Source organism: Epithele typhae, assembly GCF_022376455.1.
Source record: "Epithele typhae strain CBS 203.58 chromosome Unknown BXZ73scaffold_32, whole genome shotgun sequence".
NCBI lineage: Eukaryota > Fungi > Basidiomycota > Agaricomycetes > Polyporales > Epitheliaceae > Epithele > Epithele typhae.
Window position 1 is genome coordinate 374528 of NW_025954223.1, and position 21939 is coordinate 396466.

The following is a 21939-nucleotide window of genomic DNA, read 5'->3' on the forward strand; positions in this document are numbered from 1 at the left end:
GCAGTCACAAGTTCTCGCCTGAGTCCCCACGCCGCATACACCCACTCGTTCACCGCTTGGCCCATAGATCCTGCCCCTGCGAGGCCTTCCGAGTTTTCGCTTCGGCACCTGGGTGATCGTCGAGTCAACCCCGACACCTGCTCCTCGTTTCCCGCTCCACCGTCACGCTCAGCGACGGGGACAGGCCCTGCGTATACGTTGGAGCACGAGGGCGAGGCGTAGGTGGCGTTCGCTGTGAAGTGCACCACAGAGATACATCAGTATCGATAATATCGTGGGTTTTGGCTAGCTAGTGCTATGCCTGTCCGCGAACTACGTCCTGAACGATATGAAACGACACAGTCCCGTCAGAATATCCCAGCCCCAGCGTCGCGCCATCCCCGGAGAACTCAGCGGCTGTCCACTCCCGGCAACCCATCGTCCCCTGGATCCGATGCAGAGTCCCTTCATCGACATGCCACAGCCACATCTTATACCTCCCGTAAGACGACGCCAGCAACACTCCATGTCTGCCGTCCGGGGAAAGCATGCCGCGGCGGTTGCCCTGGAGAGCGTTCCTGAACAAGACGGTGGCGACCGGGCGCCCGGTCCCGACGTCGAACACCGAGTACGTCGTGCTGACTGCGGTGCCGTGCGTGTGGAGGACGCGGTGGCCGTTGGCCGAGACATGGAAGAGAAGCCCGCGGTGTGGTTGTGTCGGCTCGATGTCGAGGGTCAATGACACCGGGCCTCCGAGGGAAGAGTCGGTGCCAACGTCGGCGAGCATGACGATGGGGGCGTCGTCCCGAACGACGACCACTTGCTGAACGTGTGGACGAGCCGGATCGCTACGCAGGACGACATGAGTGATAGGGGCGAACCAGAGCGTGGCGGGGGCATCCGGGGAGGGGAACGGAGAATGGCAGATCCCGGTGACGAGGTCGTGGACAAAGATGCACCGGTGTCGTTTTCCAGGCTTCGGAGTAAACTTGCAGACGTGCAGGACGAAGCGGCCGTCGTTGGAGATTTGAATGGACGACGGGTCGTCCACGAAGTCGATCACCCGAGGCTGTAGGATGCGGCGCGGACTGGGAAATGACTGAACGAGGGCGAGAGTGATTGCATCCCAGACCTCAAGGCTCCCGAGCCTCGTCAACACCACCAGCTGCGTCCCGTCCGGCCGCCAAGCGTGATCAACGTGGTCGTCGTCGTGACCAACCTTGAAGCACCCGACCTTGCGCAGTCTTTGTCCCGCCGCCACGTCGCTTCGTGAAGGGAGCCTGAAGAGATCTACTCCGCTGGAGGGGTTCGTGCACGCACAAAGCGCCTCCGTAGATGCGAACGAGATCGAGATCGCCTTAAAACCTGAAACATTGTACCACTGCTCGAATACCAGCTTCTCCGACTCGGTGTTCCAGATGATGATGCTGGCACTCCAGCCGGGGGATTTGCATCGGCTAATGCTTGCGGCCCACGCTCCCGAGGGGGAGAGAACAAGTCTTTCCACGTTATCAGTGTGTCCGTACAACCTTTTTACAGGTGGGTCTATAAAATGTGTCAGCTAAACCCACCGCCGTAGTAGAGGAACTAAAAACTAACGGGTAAACGTGCGGAAAACCCGTAGAAGGTTCGATGAATGAAGCGATAAGAAGGCTTGTTCGACCACACTGGTGCACCTGTCCACGTGATTCTCCTTCACGTCTTCAAATATGCATGTTGCTCCTATTTTTCGGAGACGGCCGAGATCTTCTACCAGTCGTGCAGCCGGCTCAGACTCCTGTCTGTTAACGTCATCGAGCTCCTTTTGTGGGGGGCAGATAGCCTCTGGATACACAACTTCGAAGGTGATCAGCGAGCTAGGGAGGCCGTGACACAAGAAGATGTTGACTTTCTCGGCGGCGATGATACAGGAGCTCAACACGGGTTTCTGACGGTCACATCGGAGAGCAAGATATTGCAATCTCGTCATTTCGCCGATGTCTGTAAGACAATGATGAGAATCGGATTCGACGAGGCCGGAGACAGCAAAGGCATCCTCACCGCGAGACGGGAGCCAGGCACAGGGCAGCGTCAGGCGCGTGAGAGTCGTCGCGCTGGTCTGATGCAACGGCCGTAGATGTTCTTGTTCTTTCATGTACAGATCTTCCATCTTTAAGCGGGTCAGCAACAACACAAGGCCGGACTGCAACACCCACTGACCTTGAGCTCCTGGAGGGACGCTATGCTCGTGCGTGAGCCCGGCAGAGCGAGCTCATCTGTGAACTTGACGGCGGCCAACCGGAGGTTCTGAAGCTTGGGAAAGCAGGCCACGAGTCGATACAGGTGCAGAGGAGACGGCAAATGCACGTTCTTGAGCTCCAAAGTCTTTATGGATGAGCACTTCCTGAAGCAGGCCCCAGGAAAGCGCGAGAACGCTCGAAACCCGGGCATACCGAAAGCCCAAAACACCTCGAATCTCCAGACTTCCACACACGGCAGGTACGGCAGGAGGACCACCGGCGCGCTGTTGAACAGAGCGGGGTCGTGCATTGGGGCGGGAAACAGATGGAGGTGCACTGAAGCGACGAGCCCGCGAAGCTGGGGGGTGCATTCGAGGGCGTGGCGGACCGACGCGAGCTGGTCGATCGTGTTCAGGTACACCTCGCGCCAGATGTGGAGGCGGCTCCGGGGGAGCCACTGCGTGCAGACCCTTGCGCAGACGGCGACCGATTCGAATTCGTGTCCGGCGCCGAGGACGTCGACGACGGCCTCCCATATCTCGACAGGGACCGGAGGGGAGGAGGGCATGGCTGCAGTCAACGTCTGGGGGGCAAACGTTGTCAGCAAAGAGCGTATCGCGCGAGATCGCGTGTGGCGTCGCCCAGGCAGTCACCAGCGCTCGGCCCGGCACCAGCCCATAAGTACAGATGAGTACCCACCACAGGAGCGCGGACGACGGCGCCGCTCATCAATGCAGCACCATTCGACCAGCGCGGACGAACGCGTCGCGACGACGGTTCGTCCTCAGGCCTCAGGCCTCAGGATTGGACGCTCCGAGCTCATTACGCTCGCCCAGCCGCTGCGCACACCACCGTGTGCCCTCCGAGGCGCGCGCGCACCATGACCGCGTCCCGACGCGTCTCCGTCCCCCAGGTCCGCGACCCCTGACAGTCACCCGATGAGCCTGCGGCATGCACCTCGCCCGGCAGGACGTCGAAGGGCGTAGGCGGCTCTGTGCTAGTCCAACCTTTCCGTGCTGCCGCCAGGTGAGCAGGCTTGGCTCCCTCTCGCTCTTCCCGTCTTATTGACACCTTTCCGTCAATCAACGGCGAGGTATGTCGCCAACTCATGCTCTCCAGAGGGACAAAATATGTACATGTGTTGGCCTTCAGACACTCTTTGGCATGGCGTCGTGCTCGAAGACGTTTCTGGCCACCTCTGTCGGCATCGCTCGCGGAAAGAACTGCATTCCACTCCCGCCTTCGGTCTCTGCATCCAGCCGGGACACCAAATTCCACGACCTTCTGCCTGAAGAGCTCGGACGGTCGCTGCAAGAACCCAACGGGACGTTGGACGGATGGACGACGCGCGGGGCCAGTATCCGCGATGTGCTCGGGCACGCCTCGGCGACTTCGCGTACGGGCCTGGCAACACAGCGGCAGACATAGTTGGGCGGATGCGTGTGTTCAGTTCGGCGTATGAGCTGCGCGAGAAGTGGTCGTACAACGACCAGGTGCGTCTCTTCAGTTTTCCTATCTGCGCTCCCCTTCCCCGTCGTTCTAGACCTTTGGCCTGACACTGCCCGCGCAGATGCACATGCTCTGCGCGCACCTCGTCGCGCACTACTCCGGCATGTCATACGCCGACTTTCTCTCCAGGCGCATCTTTAGCCGGCTCCACATGGACGACACGACCGTCTGGCCGTCCGTCGCCCAGCGGTCCGGCAGGCTCGCGCACTCGTGGAACAAGGACGGTCGCCGGATTATTTTCTGGTTCAATTCGAACTCGTCATCTTCAAAGCCGGCGCGGAGGACATGATGAAGTGGCTGGCGTTGTGGCTGAACAAGGGCGTCGACCCCGTATCGAACCATCCCGGAGAGTGTGTACGAGGCAACGACAACTGCGCGTTAGGTTGCGAGAGGACAGCCAAGTGCGCCCCTTGGTGCGAGTATCCTCAGATACGGCATGGGCTGAGAGAGGTGGTCTTATGGCAGCGTCGATATGAGTGTGGAGCTCATGCGTTCGTGCGAGGGGGGCAGTCCGAGGACATCGTCAAACGTCTGTTTCAAGATCATGGGCGCAGCGAGTGCTTTCTCGTCCGCGTTTCATAGGACAATGACGCCGATGTTGTTGTTGGGAGAAAACGTAGTGAGGAGGGAAAACCCAGGTATGGCACCACCATGCTCAACGACCTGTATTCATACCGTGAACACCCCGACGAAGCTGAGCTATCCTAGGTACGCTTTGCGTTCACATGTTCGCCCCAGGACTGGCTGACATAATAGCATTCAGCGACGAGCTCGTCGCCCCGTCGGACTCATGCCCCGAAGAATACGTCCACCGCCCCTCCGTCGCTCAGCATCGCGCGCTACGCCGGCTTGTGCACCTCCCCCGGCTACGCACCCATCGCACACTGCAACACCGAGTCCACCTCCGCCTACTGCAAGGACGTCCTCTCGGACTTCCTTTCGCTCGGAAAGCCGAGTTCCTTCGCGGGTGGCCTGTGCGTCGCTTTCCGGAGCGTGTGAGCGACGCGCGTGCGGATGGAGCACGCAGACGGCGACGCTTCCGACACGACGTTCACCGTCATCCTCCCGACGGGCTACGGGCGCAACACCAGGGAGTTCGAAGTTCTCGCCCCCCGTCTACATGCGTCCCCACGCCGCATACACACCGCTTGGCTCATAGATCCTGCCCCTGCGAGGCCTTCCGAGTTTTCGCTTCGGCACCTGGGTGATCGTCGAGTCAACCCCGACACCTGCTCCTCGTTTTCCGCTCCACCGTCACGCTCAGCGACGGGGACAGGGCCTGCGCGTGCGTTCGAGCACGAGCACGAGGCGGAGGTGGTGTTCGCGCGAAGTGCACCGTGGAAATACATCTGCCATGTATGATGGATGGTACCGTGAGTTTCGACTATACTAGGTCTGTCCGCGAACTATGTCTTGAACGATATGAAACGAAACAGTCCCGTCCGAATACCCCAGCCCCAGCGTCGCGCCATCCCCGGAGAACTCAGCGGCTGTCCACTCCCGGCAGCCCATCGTCCCCTGGATCCGATGCAGAGTTCCGTCATCGACGTGCCACAGCCACATCTTATGGTAAGACAACGCCAGCAACACCACATGCCTGCCGTCGGGGGACAGCACCCCGCGGCGGTAGCCCTGGAGAGCGTTTTTGAACGAGACGGAGGAGACCGCGAGCCCGGTCCCGACGTCGAACACCGAGTACGTCGTGCAGAGTGCGGTGTCGTGCGTGTGGAGGACGCGGTGGCCGTTGGCCGAGACTTGGAAGAGAAGCCCGCGGTGTGGTTGTGTCGGCTCGATGTCGAGGGTCAATGACACCGGGCCTCCGAGGGAAGAGTCGGTGCCAACGTCGGCGAGCATGACGATGGGGGCGTCGTCCCGAACGACGACCACTTGCTGAACGTGTGGCCGAGCCGGATCTCTCCGCAGGACGGCTTGGATGACGGGTTCGAAGCAGAACGGGGTGGGGGCGTCCGGGGAGGGGAATGGAGAATGGCAGACCCCGGTGACGAGGTCGTGGACGAGGATGCACCGTTGTCGTGGGCCAGGCATCGGAGTAAACGTACAGACGTGCAGGACGAAGCGGTCGTCGTTGGAGATCCGGATGAACGACGGGTCGTACGTGGGGTCGTTGTTGATGCGGATCGGTAAGATGTGGCTCGGACTGGGAAATGACTGGACGAGGGTAAGAGTGACTGCATCCCAGACCTCAAGGCTCCCGAACAACGTCAACACCACCAGCTGCGTCCCGTCCGGCCGCCAGGTGTGATCGACGTAGTGGTGGTGGCCACCGACCTTGATGCACCCGACCTTCCGCACTCTTTGTCCCGCTGCCACCTCGCTTTGTGAAGGGAGCCTGAAGATATCTACTCCGTGGGATGGGCGCCTCCACGCGCACAGCGCCTCTGTAGGTGCGAACGAGACCAAGAACAAGTTAACACCGTAGGTGTCGTACCATCGCTCGAGTACCAGCTTTTCTGACTCGGTGTTCCAGATGATGAAGTTGAAGCTCCAGCCGGAGGAATTGCATATGCCAACACTTGCGGCCCACACTCCCGAGGGGGAGATAACAAGTCTTTCCACGTAACCAGTGTGCCCGTGAAACCTTTTGACAGGTGGGTCTATAAAATGTGTCAGCCAAACACACCGCTGTAGTAGAGGGACTAAAAGCTAACGGGTAAACGTGCGGAAAACCCGTAGAAGGTTCGATGAATGAAGCGATAAGAAGGCTTGTTCGACCACACTGGTGCACCTGTCCACGTGATTCTCCTTCACGTCTTCAAATATGCATGTTGCTCCTATTTTTCGAAGACGGCCGAGATCTTCTACCAGTCGTGCAGCCGGCTCAGACTCCTGTCTGTTAACGTCATCGAGCTCCTCTTGTGGGGGGCAGAAAGCCTCTGGATACACCACTTCGAAGGCAAGCAGCGAGCCAGGGAGGCCGTGGTGCAAGAACAGATTGACGTCGTTGACGGCGAGGATACAGGAGCTCAACACGGGTTCCCGACGCCCACATCGGAGAGAAAGATACCGTAATCTGGTCATTTCGCCGACGTCTGTCAAATAATGATGAAAATCGTATTCGACGAGGCCGGAGACTGCAAAGGCATCCTCACCGCTTGATGGGCACCAGCCACAGGGTAGCGTCAGGTGCGTGAGAGTCGCCGAGCTAGTCTGATACAATGGCTGTATTTGTTCTGGCACGTACATATATCCCATCTGATACGGGTCAACAACAACATAAGGCCGGACTGCCACGCTCACTCACCTTGAGCTCCTGGAGAGACGCAATGCTCATGCGCGAGCTCGGCAGGGCGGGGTCGTCTGCGTTCTTTCCCCACATGATGGAGGCCAACCGGAGCACCTGGAGTTTGGGAAAGCTGGCCACGAGTCGATACAGATGCAGAGGCGTCGCCAATTGCACCCCCTTGATCTCCAGAGTCTTTATGGACGAGTACTGCCTGAAGCAGGCCATAGAGAAGCGCGAGAAAGATCGAAACCCGGGCACACCGAAAGCCCAGAATGCCTCGAATGTCCAGACTTCCACATATGGCAGGTACGGCAGAAGGACCACCGGCGCACTGTTGAACAGAGCAGGGTCTTGCCGTTGGCCGCGCATCAGATGGAGGTGGACTGAGTGGACGATCCCGCGAAGCTGGGGGGTACATTCGAGGGCGTGGCGGACCGAGGCGAGCTGATCGATCGTGTTCAGGTACACCTCGTGCCAGATGTTGAGGCGGCTCCGGGGGAGCCACTGCGTGCAGACCCTTGCGCAGACGGCGACGGATTCGAATTCGTGTGCGGCGGCGAGGGCGTCGATGGTATCCTCCCATATCTCGACAGGGAGGGGAGGGGAGGGCATGGCTGCAGTCAACGTCCGGGGGCGAAGTGGTCAGCAAAGAGCGTATCGCGCGGCGGCGTGGCGACGTTCGTCCCACCCCCGGGCCCTCTCCTCCACCTTATCCCCCCGCATTCATGGTCGCAGCCATTCCTCCCCTTCCCGTCGCAGCCCACCACTCCCACCCGCGAGGCCGCGATCACCTCGCTCCAGAGGTCAGAAAGCACGACTCAGAGTCGGCACTCCCCCGGCCTCCTCAAGCCGCGGCGGAAGCTGGCCCAGCGCTTCCCGATCGATAAGGATATGCCAACGGCCGATAGTAATAGATGTTTCGTCCAACACTCGAACCCGATGGATTTCAAGATAGGCCCTGGACTCTGGATTACCAGCCTCACCAGAGGAACAGTAGTAGAAACGCAACGAGATACCGTTTTATTTATCAAACACGGGAATAGTATACAGCGTATGGACACATTCGTACAGTACCGAGCCACAACTACCGCGCATCAACCAACACCTATCACCTCCACGCATCGCACGCAAGCGACAGAGACGGGCGCGAGGGCCACATTCAGAGCCACAAAGAATCCCTACACGAAGATAAAGACGGCGGCGGGCAGAGCAGACGGAAAGGCGCGCGTCTAATGCATCGCCGCGACCTTGGTCTTGATCTGGTCCACGACCGCGGGCTCGGCGAGCGTGCTGAGGTCGCCGAGCTGGTCGCCCTCGCCCGCGACGATCTTGCGGAGCACGCGGCGCATGATCTGTGTGAAGGTTCAGCAGCCGGCGACGACGCGACGCGCGCGGCGGGGCCGGCGGAGACGCACCTTGCCCGAGCGCGTCTTCGGCAGGTCCGCGACGATGAAGATCTTCTTGGGCGCCGCGAACGGGCCGATCACCTTGCGCACCTGGAGGGTGAGCTCCTTGATGAGCCCCCCCTCGTCGTTCTCGTCGTACTTGAACTCCGGCTTGAGCGTCACGAACGAGAACACGGCCTGGCCCGTGAGCTCGTCCGCGGTGCCGACCACTGTCGGGGCCGCGCTGGCGGTCAGCGCTGCGCCGGGGGCGCGCACGGGGCGAGAGCGGACGCACCTGCGGTCTCGGCGACGCCCGCGTGCGTGATGAGCGCAGACTCGATCTCCGCCGTCGACAGGCGGTGGCCTGAGACGTTGATGACGTCTATACAAAGGCGGGGTCAGAGTTCGGGCTAGCGGGTACCAAGCGCACGCCAGGCCGAGAGGGGCGAGACACACCGTCCACGCGACCCTTGATCCAGATGTACCCGTGCTCGTCGCGGGCGGCGCCGTCGCCGGTGTAGAAGTAGCCCGGGTAGGGCTTCATGTACGTGTCCAGGTACCGGTTGTGGTCCTGGTAGACCGTGCGCGCGATCGACGGCCACGGCGTCTTGAGCGCGAGCACGCCCTCGACGCTGTTGCCCTCGAGCTCCACCCCGGTCTGCGGGTCGAGGATGGCGGGCTCGATGCCGAAGAACGGCACGGTCGCCGACCCGGGCTTCGTCTCGATGGCGCCGGGGAAGGGCGTGACGACGATCGAGCCGGTCTCGGTCTGCCAGAAGGTGTCGACGATGGCGCACTGCTTGCGCCCGACGTGGTCGTTGTACCAATGCCACGCCTCGGGGTTGATCGGCTCGCCGACGGAGCCCAGGACGCGCAGCGAGCCGAGGTCGTGGTCCTGGACGTGGTGCTCGCCGAGACGGCGGAGAAGACGGATGGCGGTAGGCGCGGAGTAGAACTGAGTGATCTGGTGCTTGTCGACAGTCTGCCAGTAGCGCGCGGGAGTAGGGTAGACAGGGGTAGACTCGAACACGGTGGTAGTGACGCCGTTGGCGAGCGGGCCGTAGACGATGTAGGTGTGGCCGGTGATCCAGCCGATGTCGGCCATGCAGGCAAACTTGTCGTCTGGGTGGACATCGAAGACGTACTTGACAGTCAGGGCGGCGCAAAGGAGATATCCACCGGTGGTGTGAACAACGCCCTTGGGCTTGCCCGTCGAGCCAGACGTCTGTGTAAGATGAAGCACAGCTTAGCGCGCGAAGGAGTCTGCAGAAAAAGACCAACTCACGTAGAGGATGAAGAGCGGGTCTTCGGCGGACATGATTTCTGGGGGGCAGAATCGAGGGACCTTGGCGGTCTCTTCGTGCCACCACTTGTCCCGTCCAGCAGTCCACGGGACGGTGTTGCCGGTGCGCCTGAGGACGAGAACGTGCTCGACGAGTGGGCACTCCTTGAGCGCGGCGTCGGCGATGGCCTTGGTGGCGATGGCCTTGCCTCCGCGGCGGCCCTCGTCGGAGGTGACGAGCACGCGGGACTTGCAGTCCTGGACGCGGTCGCGGAGGGACTCCGCAGAGAAGCCGGCGAAGACGACGGAGTGGACGGCGCCGATGCGGGCGCAGGCGAGGAAGGTGGCGACGGCGTGCCACGTCATTGGGAGGTAGACGGACACGGTGTCGCCCTTCTTGACGCCCCATGATTTGAGGACGTTCGCGACGGCGCAAACCTCGCGAAGGAGCTGAGCGTAGGAGATCTCGGAGCCCTCGTTGGGCTCATCGGCCTCGTAGATGATTGCGGTCTGCAGATTCAATCGGGGATAAGCGTCTGGGTAAACATCAGCAGACTCGGATCGTAGCAGATGCCCCGCGCCCGGCGTCTCTGCGGGGCAGCCTGGGTGGCAGCCCACCCAGCGAGCAGCCGGCCGCGCACGGCGGGCGGAGCTTCTTGGACGCCCTGAGTGGATGACTCCGAGGCGCGCAGGACAGAACACGTCGGGAACGGCGACGCGGGCAGAATGTCGTCGGACGATCAACCTGCGACTCCGACTCGGAAAACGCTTTCCGCCCGTGGGCCACTGCTCCGTGAGTCCCGGAGTGCCGGGAGAACGGTGTGCGCGAAATGGTGGGGGCGGGGCGGAAGAGAGCAGACGTACCTTGTCCGGGTGCTTGAATGCCCAGCGGTCGACGCAGTTGTAGGACGCGTTCAGACCGCCCTCGGGGAACCAGACGATGTCACCGGTTTCGAACGAGCCCGAGCGGACGGTGTGGAAGGGGCGGTCCCAGTGCAAGGTTTCCTTCGCCATCTGAATACGATCGACGTTCGGAAGACGGTTCTTCGGAAGGAAAGACGCATACACGAACCTTGGCCCACCACTTGTCGCTCTCGTGACCGAGAGACTCGCTGTGGAACTTTCTGCAGGCAGATCTGGGCGTGAGCACACTGGGAAACGACGAAGGCAGAGGCCTTACGTGTAGGACGGGTGGTCGACATGGGGAGTCTTGGGGCCGGTCTTGAGACGGGGCGCGATGGGGTGCTTGGGCACCTGGTGGTGTGAATTTTCGGCAGACATTGCGGGCGAAAGGAGGGAATGGGGGCAGAGGGGCAGAGGAGAGATTGAGACGGGTGCGCCGTGGGGAGACTGTAATATACGTTCCGCACTGGCGGCGCGTGATCGCCTCTAGCTGATTTCCATCCGCGCCTCCCGCCGACAGAATGCGCGCCCTGGCCCCGCCGCCCCGCAACACACCATTGCCTGCTCACGACGGCTCGCTCGCCGTCCCCGCCATCCCTCAACGCCCTTCTGGGAGCATGGACGCACTGCGGAGGCGAGGCGGGGGCGCAGGGGTGTCAATATGGTTCCACGCCCCCGCTATCGTGCGCCCACGGTTCCCTGCAGGTTCGCCCCTGAGGCGTGCTCGTCCCAAACGGGCGCATGCCCTCCATGTTTCCGTGCGCCCGCCCTGCGCTAGCTGACGGCGCGCGGCCCGACATGTACAGCCCATCCGCAGATCGAGACTGGGCGGCCCCGCGTCGGCACCCCGCACTCTACCCCGCATGATATGCATCGCCTCAGTCTGGCCCGAGGCCGTTCATCTCCCAGAACAAGCCGGTCGTCTGTGGGCCAAGGCGACGATTTCCGAACGATGCGGCGGCGCACGGACAAGTCAGGCACGGACCTTCGGCGAGTTGTCTGGAGCTGTCCCACGAGCGCCCGCTGCGTGCCAGTGCTCCTCGAGACGGAGGGTGCACGGCGGAGCCTAGAACGGAGCCCCCATGTCGCGTACATAGTCAGGCAGACGCACCACTTCGCAGTGGGAGCGGATGGGATTCGGGGCGTCGAGGTGGGCGTTTTGTGCTTGTTCCGTGGTTTTCGGGCTCAGCGCTCGAAATCGCGTTGCAGGCGGCAGAAGCAACCCCGACGCGAACCCGCGCTACAAATCATCCTCCGCGACGGTCGCCCGTTCCCGTAAACTAACCAGCCGTCCCCAGCAGGCGAGCACGACACAGGCTGTTCGTCTCTGCCGAAATGGTCTCAGTGTTCCTCTCGTATGATCGGTGCCAGCCTGCTCGCTTTCAGCCGCAAAGTGGGTCGATGGCCGCCACGACGGAACGCAAACGGAACGGCAACGTTGCTCGCAGGTTCGTCGTTGCCGTACGTTCGGCGTTCCGAGCCGCGTCCAGCGTCGGACGCAGTCATGGCGCTCGCGCCGTGGCTGGAGTGAGCAGCGTAGGAGCGCCATGTGGTGCAAATGACTGTTCCGTTGGACGCGCGACACGGTCACACGCTGCGCCCGCTCACATTCCTACGTGTGCGGAAGCTCTGCAGGGTCTTCCGAGTCGCGAGGGATCGCGCCTTCTCCCGCGGAGGCTCGCCGGTCCCCGCCGCCACATTCAGATATCCACGTCTGCGTCTCAACCCCGCAACCTCCAAGGGGCGCCCCCCTGCGATCCGTGGGACTGGGGGCGTCCGATGCGGTCTTCCGAGATGAGGAGGCGATGCGGATGGACAGCGCCAGGGCGTACGGTATGCACATTCCGAGGCAGGAACCCACCTCACGCTACCCCACGGCGCCGTGCGGGCTTCGAGAAGCGTTGCGGGCGATGCGGGACGTCCGACGGTTAATTCTCTATTTACCCTCGGAACCCCGTACAAGACGGAAAGTGCGGAGCCGCATGGTTCTGGCCTGTCCATGTGTTTCTCCGCGGCCCGGGAAGTGGACGGAAAGGATCGGGGAGCGCGTGAGCAAGGAGCTCTGGTCCAGCAGTTTGGGGTGCGAAGATGCTGCGCGGAGGCGCAGGAAGGCGGCTTGTGATCTTGTGAGTGTCTAATGCGACGGTCAACGTGACGCTTGGTCTCAAATTGTGCGGTACATACCGCACGTTCACGGAATGGCTGCATCTCCCGACGAAAGAGCATTTCCTCCCGTCGTCCTTCGTCTTGGCACTTTTAGGCGTTCACCACGAACCACAAGTGTAGTCCGGGGGCGGGTAGGTACTTACTGCTCACGAGAACTTGTTGAACATACCCCAACCAAGGAAGCACACACCCTGGATTCGGCGCCTTTCTTCCCGATAGTACTGTCTTCCACGAGCCGTTGTGCGAAGTACCAATCGAATGCTGCAGGTTGAGTGGAAGTAGGAAAAGTGCGTGTCCACCTCACAGTGATCGTGTCCTGACTTCTGAGTCCCCGGCATCTGCCGCTTGATAAGTAAGACACGCCTCACGTGACTGTTGTCGACGCGACGCGTCTCGACTCCGCCGCCGCTATTTCCCAGCCCTTCCTCCCCATTCGTGTCCGTCATCTGAAAGTAAATGCCGCCACGCGCAACCCCCAAGAAACGCCCCGTCGTCCAGGAGAAATCGAAGGGCACTCCGAAGGCTACTCCAAAGGCTGCCTCGACGAAGGTTACCCCGGCGGAGGCCACCCCGAAGCCCAAGGCCACCCCAAAGTCGGCCCAGTCCAACGGCAAGTCCAAACGCCCGACGAAGGATGACGACTACGACAGCGACATGCTCGACGAGGACGACGAGGACGAAGGCGACGCGTACCATCTGAGGGACGCGTCCGGCGACGGCGCGTCGAGCTCGCACAGCGGGTCCCTCGACGAGGACGACTACGGGGAAGACGACTACGAGGAGCTGCCCAACATCGCGGTCGCCTTGGGGAAGAGGAAGCCGTTCGTGAACAAGGTTGAGAGCCCACACAAGAAGAGGAAGACCAAGAGCGAGGACGAGGACGAGGACGAAGATAGTGAGCTCGAGCTGGAGGACGGCCAGGAGGTTGTGGGCAAGATCGTGCACGCTCCGAAGACTGGCCGAGGTCCGTGTTTGACTCTGTTGATGCTTACTGTTCGCTTAGTGGATGGTCGATCTCAGTTCCTGCCGGGCGGATATCGCAGAACACGCTCAACTTCCTGGCAGATTTGGCCACCCCGGAGTGCAATGACCGCGAGTGGTTCAAGCTACACGGTGCGTTGTGTCGCGAGAATCTCTCCTGTAGCATTTCTGAGGTCCATAAATGCACACAGAGCCCGTCTTCCGCCAAGCAGAGAAAGAGTGGAAGGATTTCGTGGAAAAGTTCACGGACGCCCTCGTCGAAGTTGACGAACAGATTCCGCACCTTCCCCCGAAGGACCTGGTGTATAGAATATATCGCGATGTGTGTCTTTTCTTTTCTCTAGAGATCATCCGTCTCACTGCCCCAAGACCCGATTCAGCAACGATAAGACCCCGTACAAGGATAACTTCGCGGCGACGTTCACGCGCAGCGGGCGCAAGGGCATCTTCGCAGGATGTTCGTCCCTCGTCCCTACCTTCTCCGTCCCTTCGCTAACCCATCTCCGCGCACCTTCTAGACCATGTGTGAGTATATGCGGTGCAATTGTGTGGCCCCCTCTCACGTCATGCGTGTACCACACCCCTCACAGCGAGAGTACGTCCCCACACGCCCACCGTCTGTGTACGCCAGCCCTCTCACGCCCCCGCTCTCCACCCCAGTCAAAGCCGGCGTCGCGCACCTCTACGCCGGCGCCTCGGCCCCGGGCAAGAACGAGCTCGCGACCATCCGGTGCGCCGCCGACAATCGTCCTATCATGTGCCTTCTGGCGGCGGCTGACCACATCGATTGGCGTGGTCCACAGGAACAACCTGCAGCGCTCCTCGCGGCGGTTCCGCCGGGTGATCTCTGCACCAGACTTCGAGGCGCGCTTCGGGGAGGCCACGCCCCACCCCAAGGGCCTCCACCAGAATGTGTACGGGATGGAGGACCAGCTGAAGGTCGCGCCCAAGAGCGTGGCCAAGACGCACCCGTGAGCATCTTCGTGACGATGCTCGGATGTCGGGAGGGCCTCTTGGCTGACGCTCTGGACGCGCCGTAGGGACATCGATCTGTTGAAGTGCCGGTCGTACGTCGTGAAGTGCGGGTAGGTCGCTTCAGTGCCAGAACCTCGGTGGCTTGTTGCTCACGGGAGACGGACCGGCAGCTTTACGGTAGAGCAAATGCTATCGCCGAATTTCATTGAAGAGCTGGCCGGTGTGGTCGCGGTCGCTCGTCCTTTCGTTCACTGGTATGCATAGTTGGCTGCGGTTTGTATTCCTCGCTGACGGCACGCATGCAGTCTGAACGATCTGATGACCGTCCAGGATGCCGATGCCGATGACTCCGACGAAGACGAGCAATAGGGCTCGCGTAAGAAGCCATCAGTGTATCTCTGCTTTATCTAGGGTTGTTCGGATGGAATGTACCTTCTGGTTAATTGGATGACGTGAATCTCATAGGTTTCCTTCTCTCATCCCGGTCCCTTCGACACAACCTTGTCAGCAAGATGGCCTCTCCAGATGCCTGGTGTAGCCAGCTTCTGCCCTCGCAAGCGGAATACACCCACGTTTTGTCACTGACTATTATCTGGCTTCAGTCTCACACACCAATAGCTCCACGCACAGCCGAATTCCACAGTTACCTTGAAGCCCGAGCCAAGGTGTGTCCGAGCGTATTTCCTCTTCAGGAACAGGATATACCGAACGCTATTGATAATACTTGATTACGCCCTGCAGCTTGCGGAGCTTCTCATTTCAAACATGATGACGACGCGTCGCGGCACGGCCGATGTGATTCTCATGGACTCATCTATATAGCACAGAGCCTGCTGCACCGCTGGACATCATTCTCTCCCGCTACCCCACCGTCGATAATTATACCACCAACCTCCCCAGGTTCAACCTTCCTACGCCATGTCCGGGTTTCAGAACGGTTGGCAAGTCTTGATACAAAACTTCCCTCCCAAGCCCAAGTTCAAAACGGACCAAATTCCGGACCTTTCGGGTCGGGTCGCGATCGTCACCGGTGCGCATGCCTCACACCGCTTGACGCTTATTTTGCTTAGTGTCAACTCAGGCGGCAACGGATGGATAGGCTACGAGACCGCCAAAGCGAGTCCCCCCACCACCACCTGCTCGCCCTCACGCCGACCAGCGCGGCGCACCAGGTCCTCCTCCAGCACGGCACGAAGGTATACATCGCCGCGCGCTCCAAGAGCAAAGCCGACGCCGCCATCGCCGCGCTCGCGCAGGACACTGGCAAAGACGCGCTCTTCCTCGAGCTCGACCTCGCCAGTATCGTATCGTGCCGCGGCAGGGGGTGATGTGGCCCGCGCTCGACGCGCTCACCGCGGACGGGCACGACCTCCAGTGGGGCACGAACGTCCTCGGGCACTTCTACCTCGCCGAGCTCCTCCTCCCCGCGCTCGCCGCCGCGGGGGGCGCGCGCGTCGTCACGACGTCCTCCGCCGGGGCGTACCTCGGCACGCTCGAGTACGCGACGATGCGGGACGGGCCCGCGCGCCGGGCGAAGACAACGGAGGAGCTGTACTACCAGAGCAAACTGGTGCGTGTTGGCCCCCATCCGAGCTTCAAGCTTTATCACCAATCCCAGCTTGCGTTGAAATCCGCAGGGGAACGCGGTCGTGGCGCACCAGGCGGCGAAGCGGTACGCCGACAAGGGCGTCGTGTCCATCTCCGTCAATCCCGGTAAAGCGCCCCGCCTTTTCGGTCGTCGCACCGTCAGACTAAGGCGATATGCTCGTGTTCCCAGGGAGCATCCAGACGGTCCTCCAGCGGCACGCCGCGCCGCTCGCGCGCAATGTCATGGTGCGCACTCACCCGGTCGTGGACGGAACGGCCGAGTCTGCGCTCACCCTCGACCCCTCCTCCTTCCCGCTCGCAGAACGCCACGATCCTCCAGCCTGCCCCGTTCGGCGCGCTCACCCAGCTCTTCGCGGCGACGATGCCGGAGGCCGCCCAATACAACGGCGAGGTCCGTCCCCGTTCTCGACGTGCTTCTCTTCTCAGAGACGTGCTGACACGCACTCGACCCGACGACAGTTCCTCATCCCGTACGCACGCTTGGGCAAGTGCCGCAAGGAAGTGTACGACGACGCGGTAGGCGAAAAGCTCTGGAAGTGCCTCGAGGGCGAGGTTCGTGCGTTCGAGAGCGTGATACCCGAGTAGTCAACGTCGGCGCGGATGGTCTACAGACACGTACGCACGCCAGCAGCCGCGACCTCTCGAACCTTCCCTTATGTCATGTGCGCAGCTCGCGCAGAGCGAGCGCGCATTAATATACGGCGTTCTAGTACGTGTACATGCAGCGGTGTAGCGCGGCGAACGTCCCGCGCGGGTCCTATAGTACGTGATTAGGTTGTACAGATCGATATGCACGACATCCCCCGTCTGTCTCCGTAATGTTACACCGCTCAGACTCGGGCTGGACGCGCCGGCGTCTACAGGCTCTGGCAGAACGTCTTCCCCCTCGCGACCTGCACCCTGCACAGCTCGATCTCCGTCGGGACCGCGAGCAGCGACGCGGCGAGGATGCCGGCGCTGTCCGCCAGGCCGATGGAGCCGATCTTGAACTCGCGTTCTTGCTTGGCCCGCTCTGGGTGTGCGCCGTGCGTGTCGTGCTTCTCTTGGTTGATGCGGTAGAAGACGTTGACACTGAGAGGGAAGGTCACGTCAGAACGCACACATGGCGGAGCCGTCGAAGGAAGGCGAGGTGAGCACGTCGTGGCGCACGCCCAAACGTCCGTTTGTCGGCAAAGTGGACGGGGGATGGGGAGGGGGAGACGCAGAGGAAGAAGGAGCGGTACGCACTATGCCAGTCCACCACAGATGCCCTCGAGGCTGATGAGGAGGAACACGAACGCGAAGCTGATGCCTTCGTGGTCGTCGCCGAATATGCCAACCGCCGACTCGATGGTGAGAACGGTGAGGATGATGCCTTGGACGATCGCCGGGAGGGAGAGCAGCCTTTCGGGAAGCGGGGATAGGCCAAACGTGATGGAGGAGCGGGAGAGGAAGACGGTGGTTTGATAGACGAGCTACTCGAGCGTAAGGTGGGGGTCTCTGAGATAAAAGGACGCACTGACCTGCCACAGGGGGTAGTAATCGCGTAAAGACTTGATTATCCGACTCATTAGCCAGTGTACGTCCGGTGAGGGGACGGGGTAAACCAAGGTCGGCGCGATACCCTGGTTTATGGTATATTCAAACTAAGCGGAGGTCAGCGCTGAGTCGGACACGAGATGAGCTATTAGCGCACCATATACACACAGACTGCGATTTTGGCTCGTTAGTTACGTCGTCATACACACGAATGGGTCACTCACATAGAGGGAGCATATATCTCGTAAGCATAGGCTTCGCGAGCCTCCACTTGTCTTGAAATGTAAGAGCAATCATGGCAGTCACGTTGGCTTCCGGCTCAGTGATAGGGATATCGGGGTCTTCTTCGTTTGGGAGACGTGTGTAGGATGCAGAAAGAGGCGCTCCATCGGCGTCGTCGTCGTCGGAAGCACCAACGGCAAATTGGTGGGGACGAGGGAGGATGAAGTAGTATGTGATAGGGATAATGAAGGGTAGAATCTAAGAGCAGTGTTTGATAACTGCATGCGCCAAAGATTTTGCGAAAAGAACGTACCGAAGACAGTCCGACACCGAGACGGACCCCCAAGCCTCGAAGCTCCCACCAGAGGAATGCACCCACAAGACCCGCTCCACCCGTTCCTGAAGCGAAGTATCTGCAAGTGGATGGATGGTGTTAAAGACCTATCGCCTGGATGCCGAAAAAACGTACCCCACGCTGTGCCCGGCGACAGACGGTGGGTGGTACCCGGTCGAAAGTTGCAAGAACGTCAATTCGCCCAGGCCTAGGAGACATTGTAAGAATCTGGTTGCCGCGGATTGTGCAGGCTTACCTGACGAGAACGACGCCATGCAGATACCTAAAAGGCGCATATATAAACCATCGGACAGCGAGACGACCTGCAGTAGACGACGTCACCAGACAGTGAGCCAGAGACCGGATAAATGTGCGTACCAGCATCCCCCCTACACTAATTGCGGTGCAGCCCATAAGCCGGCGTGCATAGCGGATCCTTCCCTTGAGAAGATATGGCCATCCCAGTTTCGCAACAAGAGCGGGGAAGATGTTGCAGAAGGCGATGATGCCTTTAGGAGTGGAGGGTGGAACCAAATCCAAGGCAGCGGAGAGGATGATCACATAGAGCACTAAAGCGGGAGCTGAGTACACCTAGAACTCGTGAACGGTGCCAGGCACATACCATTGTTGATCAAACCAAACAAGAAGAACGACACTCCGAGCTTGATCATGAGCTTCTTGTACTCTGCGCGAAGGAAATATGAGTTAGATGAGCGGGGAAGGACGCAGGGGTGGGCATGAAGGCCAGTACTGATAGCAGAGCAGGTACCACACCTCCGTACAGCACCCTCACCGGCCAAGTAGCACGTACCTGACTTGGAAGTGTCGTCGGACACAGTCTCTCCGGGCAAGAGGGTTGCAACATCCTCGTCCGAGTCGTCTGCGCGAAGAGCTACCGTGGTCGAATCGTGACCGGGGTTCATTGCATGGATAGGTCCGTTGGTAGGTTAAGATGTAGCCGCCGTGATGAACGCAGACGGGTGTGAGGAAGTAGTCTCCCCTAGGCAAGAGGGGTATGCGTTGTGAGAGAGTCGAATGACGACGACTGGGCCACTAGTGCAGCCACTGGGTCTGCAGGCTTGGCGCTTGCCAGGCTCAGCCCGGGCCGAAGGCAGTTGACTCCGATGGACTCTTGTTCGAAAGGAGCTCCGCGCTCGTAGTCTCCCCTAGGCATCCCATATTCTATGCCGCGCTCGCTGTCTCGACATTATGAGTTCCTTGGTGACCTCGGTGCTCTCAACCATTTTCTTCCTTCTCTCAATGCTTGCCTCGTACTTTCCGTCTCCGCCATCCGTCCCTGACAGAGCGTCCGCCGTCATTGATCCCAGTCCTCGCACCGTCATTCGCGTGCTCACTTCGATATTCTCGAAATATCTTCGTGAACACGACCATGCCTTTCACAACAAGGTTCACGACCATAAATGCAATGTCGGAATCTACGATCTTATCTCCAACGCCCTCGCCATCCACCAGGACGGTGCTGTGGCTGTCACGGGGAAAACACTACCCGATGGCGTCCACCTCGCCATTGGTGTCACCTCAGAGGTCACAAGGACAGGGCATCCATTGCATTCAGTGTCTCCCAGTGACGAGAAGGTCGACCTAGTGAAATTCTACTGGTAAGTCGCTATGAGTCGTTTGTGACTTTGTCCATACCTTCACCAACCTCCGCGGCGTATAGGAATGAAACTCCTATCCCCATGCGTCGTCATGTCAGTGACTTCCTTCGCGTTCTCACTGGCTACAAGGAGGGTCGGCTGGCCAAGATGGTAACGCGGGACACCGACGAGCTCACCATCTGCGGGTGGGTCACGTCTCGCCGTTACGACGCTGCTGTTCGCCGCATCAACTTGGGACATTCATTCTGGTCAGAGCCCGTATGGGAGAAGATGCAAAAGTGGACGCCCACGAAGCTCGACAGCAAGACGCTCGCTGGTGTCCGAGACACTAAGATCGACCTGCTCCCTGACGACATGAAGTGGGTCTTAGCCCTCATCGACTTGAAAGCTCTTCCTGAGACCCACTTTACCGAAGACGCTGCGGGCATATGGATTAAAATACTTGGTCTCCTCCTAGCGTGCGCCTACGAGGACTCCAAAAAGAAGGTCTCTCGTGACGAGATGGAAGATCAACGTTGTTGCTTTGTCCAGTGTTTGCGTCTCATGTTCCTTATCCTCGGATGCGAGGCTGTCAAGGTTGCCTTCCAGCTGCCTTCTCTCTCTGACATATTTGTCACGAAGCCTGTCGGTATGTTTTTATTCCTCCCTTGGTTGCGCGGCCGTTGACGCTTGTGAAACATACCGACTACCAGACTCCAGGCATGCGCCGTGGCCGACTCAGCCCACTCCCGCATCTTTGTATGCGCCCAGAACGTCTTGTCAGCAGGATGCCAGCACTTCTGGCGTCGAAGGCAGCAGCCAAGGCAGCCAAGAGGAGCTTGAAAACAACGAGGACCGCTGTGCCTTGACTCCCGAACCCGGCGAGACTCCAGGACACGTTGTATTCCGATATCTTCTTATGGTCGTCTCCCCGTTCAAAGCATCTCTCGCAATCCTAAACAACATCGCACGGCTGCCATCCGTCCCGCAGGTATCGATTCTTGAGCTCAGGAAAGAAGCCAAAACCAACACTCAAGAGGATTACGACGAAGTCCTGAAAGTTCTTTCAGCACGCATCGCAAAGTGCAATACATCGCCGGAACTGGTCCGCACAGCAACCTCGTGGCTACGCGACGTCTTCCGCGACAATCGCGAGGGCCCTGTTCCGCTTGTCCACGTTGAAGCCGAGCTGATGTCTTTCCTCAACACCGAGCCACCGCCCGACAGTCCCCAGAGTGTGCGGGACCTATACCAAGACCTCGTCGTACGTATCGGCTAGTCGCTCCATTTTTGTTTTTGATGCTGACTTCCTCCCCGTCGTTAGCAGGGAAACCCATCGTTAGCGATCGGGGCCAGCAGAAAGGCGTGTTACGGCTGCACAAAGCTCCGCGAGCAATTGTGCGAGAACGAGAACTCCAAGCCTAGTAAGTGAACCTGTGCTCGACGCGGTTATGCTAACCCTCGGGCGAAGACGTTTGCCTCTCCGCTTCTCACGGTCAAGTAGTCCCTTGGGACCCTCCCGCGTTCGGTATCCCCGACGACGCCCTCGCTCGCATCGCGGAGGGGCTGCAGACGAAGGTGGCTGACATGACGATGTGGCGGGCGCGGGCGCTGTTGGCCGAGTCCTGCGCACCTTCGCCATCACGCAGTCAGGAAGGCACTTCGAAGGCAAAGCCACTTCTTCGGAACGAGCCCGAGGCGAAGGAGATGAAAGCTTCGAGGGAAAGGTTGATACAGACGCGGATTAGGGAGAAGATGGCAGTGCTGATGGAGCGGAAGGCGGAGGCGGAGGCGGAGGGGAAGGGGATGCAACACGATGAAGATCCGAGTTCGTGGGAGGAAGAAATGAAGTCGTTGGAGGGGAAATTGAAGTCGTGGGAGGAAGCAATCGCCTCCTTGAAGTAAGACGTTGACTTATCGGAGGAGCAATCGAACTGGTTTTAGGAAGACTGTGGCCGTGGCACGCGCAGGGCTTGTGCGCACGTCGCTGAGCATGACGGCGGAGCGGAAAACGAG

General features: G+C 60.2%; 8 protein-coding genes across 8 annotated transcripts; 4 read left to right on the forward strand and 4 right to left on the reverse strand.

Annotated features, from left to right (window-relative positions):
* Positions 1–295: 295 nt before the first annotated feature.
* On the reverse strand, positions 296–2766 carry BXZ73DRAFT_102534 (WD40-repeat-containing domain protein; the record flags this gene model as incomplete). Its single annotated transcript, XM_048015272.1, has 4 exons — positions 296–1524; positions 1579–1959; positions 2020–2128; positions 2179–2766. The coding sequence occupies 4 exons, from the start codon at positions 2764–2766 to the stop codon at positions 296–298; spliced, it is 2307 nt and encodes a 768-aa protein (XP_047876834.1).
* Positions 2767–3078: 312 nt separating this feature from the next.
* Positions 3079–4706, forward strand: BXZ73DRAFT_102535 (beta-lactamase/transpeptidase-like protein; the record flags this gene model as incomplete). Its single annotated transcript, XM_048015273.1, has 7 exons — positions 3079–3111; positions 3168–3180; positions 3233–3291; positions 3351–3555; positions 3615–3691; positions 3742–3931; positions 4471–4706. The coding sequence occupies 7 exons, from the start codon at positions 3079–3081 to the stop codon at positions 4704–4706; spliced, it is 813 nt and encodes a 270-aa protein (XP_047876835.1).
* Positions 4707–5096: 390 nt separating this feature from the next.
* BXZ73DRAFT_102536 (uncharacterized protein) lies at positions 5097–7563 on the reverse strand (the record flags this gene model as incomplete). Its single annotated transcript, XM_048015274.1, has 3 exons — positions 5097–6322; positions 6349–6364; positions 6970–7563. 3 exons carry the CDS (start codon positions 7561–7563, stop codon positions 5097–5099), a joined length of 1836 nt encoding a protein of 611 aa, XP_047876836.1.
* Positions 7564–8180: 617 nt separating this feature from the next.
* Positions 8181–10899, reverse strand: BXZ73DRAFT_48647 (acetyl-coenzyme a synthetase; the record flags this gene model as incomplete). The annotated part of the gene is made up of 8 exons (XM_048020096.1): positions 8181–8303; positions 8367–8566; positions 8632–8718; positions 8793–9561; positions 9622–10128; positions 10483–10632; positions 10691–10742; positions 10799–10899. 8 exons carry the CDS (start codon positions 10897–10899, stop codon positions 8181–8183), a joined length of 1989 nt encoding a protein of 662 aa, XP_047876837.1.
* A 2244-nt stretch (positions 10900–13143) lies between these two features.
* On the forward strand, positions 13144–15012 carry BXZ73DRAFT_102538 (uncharacterized protein; the record flags this gene model as incomplete). Its single annotated transcript, XM_048015275.1, has 9 exons — positions 13144–13651; positions 13708–13800; positions 13860–13990; positions 14038–14193; positions 14259–14398; positions 14472–14639; positions 14709–14753; positions 14814–14897; positions 14949–15012. The coding sequence occupies 9 exons, from the start codon at positions 13144–13146 to the stop codon at positions 15010–15012; spliced, it is 1389 nt and encodes a 462-aa protein (XP_047876838.1).
* Positions 15013–15561: 549 nt separating this feature from the next.
* BXZ73DRAFT_90690 (NAD(P)-binding protein) lies at positions 15562–16836 on the forward strand (the record flags this gene model as incomplete). The annotated part of the gene is made up of 7 exons (XM_048025713.1): positions 15562–15673; positions 15725–15759; positions 15816–15947; positions 16019–16213; positions 16281–16388; positions 16553–16642; positions 16711–16836. 7 exons carry the CDS (start codon positions 15562–15564, stop codon positions 16834–16836), a joined length of 798 nt encoding a protein of 265 aa, XP_047876839.1.
* A 272-nt stretch (positions 16837–17108) lies between these two features.
* On the reverse strand, positions 17109–19248 carry BXZ73DRAFT_102540 (batten's disease protein Cln3; the record flags this gene model as incomplete). The annotated part of the gene is made up of 11 exons (XM_048015276.1): positions 17109–17322; positions 17479–17705; positions 17754–17876; positions 17927–17940; positions 17994–18249; positions 18305–18404; positions 18461–18533; positions 18582–18648; positions 18704–18894; positions 18948–19010; positions 19137–19248. 11 exons carry the CDS (start codon positions 19246–19248, stop codon positions 17109–17111), a joined length of 1440 nt encoding a protein of 479 aa, XP_047876840.1.
* Positions 19249–19585: 337 nt separating this feature from the next.
* BXZ73DRAFT_102541 (uncharacterized protein) lies at positions 19586–21828 on the forward strand (the record flags this gene model as incomplete). The annotated part of the gene is made up of 5 exons (XM_048015277.1): positions 19586–19944; positions 20007–20572; positions 20637–21187; positions 21248–21347; positions 21428–21828. The coding sequence occupies 5 exons, from the start codon at positions 19586–19588 to the stop codon at positions 21826–21828; spliced, it is 1977 nt and encodes a 658-aa protein (XP_047876841.1).
* Positions 21829–21939: the final 111 nt, after the last annotated feature.